This window comes from Priapulus caudatus, unplaced genomic scaffold (assembly GCF_000485595.1).
Source record: "Priapulus caudatus unplaced genomic scaffold, Priapulus_caudatus-5.0.1 Scaffold218, whole genome shotgun sequence".
Lineage (NCBI taxonomy): Eukaryota > Metazoa > Priapulida > Priapulimorpha > Priapulimorphida > Priapulidae > Priapulus > Priapulus caudatus.
The window spans coordinates 395,032-399,874 of record NW_014577279.1 but is presented as its reverse complement, the minus strand read 5'-3'; the positions used below and the strand labels follow the sequence as shown (position 1 = coordinate 399,874).

The 4,843-nt window shown below is 52.5% G+C and overlaps 1 protein-coding gene across 1 annotated transcript; it reads right to left on the bottom strand.

The window, feature by feature from the left end:
- Positions 1–907: 907 nt before the first annotated feature.
- On the bottom strand, positions 908–4,607 carry LOC106807500. Its single transcript, XM_014809838.1, has one exon. It carries the CDS (start codon positions 4,300–4,302, stop codon positions 2,221–2,223), a length of 2,082 nt encoding a protein of 693 aa, XP_014665324.1. The 5' UTR covers positions 4,303–4,607; the 3' UTR covers positions 908–2,220.
- Positions 4,608–4,843: the final 236 nt, after the last annotated feature.

Sequence of the window (4,843 nt, the reverse complement as noted above, 5' to 3'; positions counted from 1 at the left end):
GATAATCGTGTATCTCTATAAGCGTAGGTGCGTGCACGTGATCACGCGACACGGCAAGGGAGTTGCTAGCGGCGAGGGGGCACGTGTACGCGTCCGGCGATTCTCTTTCTCACAGCCCAGCCACCTGATGAGCGTGAGCAGGAACAATACCTGCGCTACCTTTAACAATCGCCTGCCAGCTCGTCTGCTTTAAGCTGTCAATCCGAGGTTACCTGCACACGCACACACATACACGCACACGCATGCGAGCGCACACGCACGCGCGCTCCCACACAGACACGTACACACGCACGCGCGCACACACACAGACACGTATACACACGCGCGCACGCACGCACGCACGCACGCACGCACGCACACACACACACACACACACACACACACGCACGCACGCACGCACACATACACACGCACGCACGCACGCACACACACACACACACACACACACACACACACACGCACACACACATACACACGCGCGCATACTCCACAGGCACTTGAAGCGTTTCAATAAAATATAATGCTAAACAAATACGAAATCTATTTACTAGCAAAGTCTTAATGTTTCTATACTCTCTTTCACCTATTAAATTATTGCCGACAATTTCCTGTAAATGCCGTCCAAATGCTCATCTACAACAAACACTGGCTGCCGCCAAGCGCCATTGCTGCCGCTGCAGTGCTGCACACTGACACTTATATATGTGCTGTTATATATATACATGTATATAATATTATAGATATTATATATATAAGTGTCCGTGTGCAGCACTGCAGCGGCAGCAATGGCGCTTGGCGGCAGCCAGTGTTTGTTGTAGATGAGCATTTGGACGGGATTTACAGGAAATTGCCGGCAATAGTATTAATAGGTGAAAGAGAGTACATAGAAACATTAAGACTTTGGTAGTAAATAGATTTCGTATTTATTTAGCATTATATTTTATTGAAACGCTTCAAGTGCCTGTGGCACACTCATACACATAACTCGCGGATGGTACAGCGCCCGCTCTGATGTATACTAGTTTCCGCAAACCTCTGGCGGCGAAGGACAGAAGACACACGAATTACGGCCATGCCAGGAAGAGACAATGCGCTTCTAATTAGACACAATGGCGCAAATACGTCACAATGGCAAATTGCCGCGCACGGGGAGGGAGAGAGAATCACGTGGAACTGACAATGATGGAACGCACCTACTGGGAGTGTGTAGCGTAGGTGCGGGCATGGTGAGAGACAGAGATAATTAGTATGCACGCGAAGGGCCGAGGGCGAGGGAAAGATACTGCTGGCGCGTCCTTTACAACACATCGATGACTCGTACGAAGCGAAGAGGAGTTCACCGCGAGTTCACCAGAATGTTACACGGACACCGAATTATGATGCACCTCAAGATTTGTCCAGATATCAGCGAGAACGTATAGACTTCTCGCACTAATGCTCCCACCTCACCACTCCCTCCTTTAGCGAGCCTACATATTTACGCGACCGAGCGAGAAGTGAGCAAATTTGGCGGTCGTAAACAACTATTCCCGAAGATTTTAGCGCCTCCCGTTGCGCTTCGCATTGTCCACCATAAATGGCATTGCGTTGACCGTGGTGGAAAACGCTGACCAGCAGGCGATGGCTATCACCGGCCACGCACAAACCACATCCGCACCTCGACTAAACGCCCACCGTTTTGTATTGCTTAACCAGGGCTACTTACGGGCCACGCTTGGCCGAGAGAGAAAAAAACACGGAAAGAACGAGCGCGAAGGCTACGTCGTTGGTAATTGTAGCCAGTATGTGAGCGACGTACCCTCGGGCTATGGCAAACTCTATATGGTCACGGCGCGCAATAGAAAGATTGACGGTTCGACTGCGAGACTCAAGGTCCCCGCACGAGGAGAGCCACGAATCTACGAGCACACGACCACGCACGCACTAGTGTAAAACTCTTGCGTGTGTCACGCGCGTATATAAAACTATATAGATGGGCGTAGAGGTTTACAGCACAGAGAGGTTTTACAGCACAGTTATGCGCGGTTGTAACACAGCTGACCCATTGCTTTAGACAAAAACGTAAATTGGAAACCTTAAATGTAGTTTTACATTAATGTACAGACTTGTAAGTATGGTAATGAAGCAGGATGACAGTCAGCTGCACCGATGACGTTATAATTTTTGACAATATCTGGCACGAAATTCGCAACAAGTTCGCAACCACATTGCACGGAAGTGTTAGAACCATATTACACAAGGGTAGGGACCCGCTTTATCGTCTGAATAGCTATTATTTTGCTCCATCAATGGAACCTTTAAATCTCTATTATTTTGTTCCATCGATGGAACCTTTAAATCTCTATTATTTTGTTCCATCGCTGGAACTTTTGAATCTCGATTCTTTTGCTTCGTCGATGGAAGCTTTGTAGTTGATATTGACCTAATTTCATCTGATTTTGGATTAACCTGGTTGTCGCCAGTGCAGCAACTGCTACTGACACCATTTAACTTAATGTGTAGCACCTTGTCCGGCGGACAGATGCGTATTACCGTGCCGTTCGCGTCCGGCCGCCAGTCACCCTCGGAATACCCACTCTCGTCGCTGATGTTGTCGTCATCGTCGTCGTCGTCGTCGCCCGGCTCCGGCGACGACGACGATTCTCCCAGGAGCAAACACTTCACGCTCTCGTCCTCCTTGAAAGAGTCGATGTCATTTCCGCACTCCATGACGACGTCGGCGCTGCCCAGACTTCCGGTGAGGCTGACGGTGTCGACGTCGCGGCGTTGCTGCTCCTCCGTCACGTACTTCTCCAGACTCAGATGTCGCGTGATGGGCTTCCGCCTGCGGCGTGGCGGAGGCACGGGGCGAGGGTCTACGCGCGTGAAGCATTCCTCGTCGGCGATTTGGCTCTCTGCCAATAGTTCTGCCACGTCGGTTTCCGTCGAGCTACCCGTGCCGCTGTCTCTACACGTGTCCACGTCGCTGGCGTCGACCGCCGGAGAGCTGACGTCGGCACTCTCTTCTCCTGTCGCTGATAGGTCGCCCTCTACCGTCGCTGATAGGTCGCCTTCTACCTCTGGCAATTGCTGTCCCTCTACCGCTGGCAGTAGATATCCCTCTACCGCTAGCAATTTTTCTGCCTCTACTGCTGGCAATGTCTGTCTCTCTACCACTGGCAAATGTTCTGCCTCTACCGCTGGCAATAGCTGTCCCTCTACTGCTGGCAATGGATGTCCCTCTACTGCTGGCAATGGATGTCCCTCTACCGCTGGCAATAGATGTCCGTCTACCGCAAGTAATTTTTCTGCCTCTACCGCTAGCAATAGCTGTCCCTCTACCGCTGGCAATTTTTCTGCCTCTACCACTGGCAATAGATGTCCCTCTACCGCTGGCAATTTGTTTTCCTCTACCGCTGGCAATAGCTGTCCCTCTACTGCTGGCAATTTTTCTGCCTTTACTGCTGGCAATGTCTGTCTCTCTATCACTGGCAATTTTTCTGCCTCTACCGCTGGCAATGTCTGTCTCTCTATCGCCGCTGAAGGCAGACTACCATTGCCCAAGACAGCGTCCAAAAATACGTCATCGTCATCGTCGTCGCCTTCTTCGGCTTCCTCTAGCAGCGCCTCCTGTAGACGCATGTGGGCGAGGCGGTGGTTGAGCTGCTGGAAGGTGGTGCTACCGTTCTCCAGACAATGCTCGTCCTCTTCTAGCGGCGTCTCGTCGATGCTCTTCAGTCGCGGAGCGCTGCGCGACTTCTCGATCGGAGGCTTGAAGTTTTTCGCCGCGCTCAGAATCTGCTTTCGTCGCGGCACGGTGGCGACAAAACCCACCTTTGAATTCAGCAGCAGCCGGTAGTTCTGTCGGCGCAATTTCTCGAGCATGAATTCCTTCAGCGCGGCGGTCGTCGCCTCGTGTAGCTGCACGGTGAGAGCTTTGGCGATGGCTTCCTTCTTGCAGAGAACGGCGTGGCATCGAAGCTCCACCTTCATCTTCTTGCCCTCGTGTCGGTAGATCCAGCAGAAGAGGCGCGGAAAGCGCGGATGCGTGATGCAGTAGGTAATGCGATGCGACCAGTAGTGAGTGACTCCCTGCTCCTTCGTCACTCCCTCCATGCCGGAGGTGCACACGGACAACTTCATCTTCGCTCCGGCGCCCTTCTTCTCGTAGTTCTTCCAGAGAATTTTCAGCGGCTTGTCGGTGCAGTTGTCGCCCTTGGCCATCACCGTCTGCACGTTGCCGAGATACAGCACCTTGTAGGTCGGGTGACATTCGGTAACCTCGAATGACCCCCGCGTCTTGAAGATCGTCGGTAGATTCATGCTGGCGTCGTCGTTTCACAGCCGTGTCGCCGCTGTTAACGTGAACGTGAACGCCACGACCCCGCTTGTCATGTACGCGCACACGGAGAGTATCCAGAGATGCGATAACTAACGAACTTTACACGGGTACACGCCGTTGTATCGGTATCGCGTCTGTTTTCATTGAAGAACACGGTGTAGTAGATCGGATCACGGCCTACGAGACACGGCACCGTGTCGACCGGCATCCATTTTGACTGATGCTTGCTTGTCTGTTCGTCGTACGTGTATGTGTACGCGTGTGTGTGTCGAAACTTACGCCGTATAACTGACACGCCTTCTGATTGGTCGCAGGGAACGGATAGAGGGTGAAATCAGCGGAGAATGGAGCGGCCGACGTGCATACCTGTGCGAGAGATCAGCGCAGCCAGGTGTGTCGCTGCACCGCTGGAACGTACCATCTTCAAACCTGACAGGGGAGGCAGGCGGCGGCGGCGTTCGCGCGCAGGGGGAGGGGGTGAACGCACGGACGAATACAGGTCCCGGTCTGATCGGATTTTAA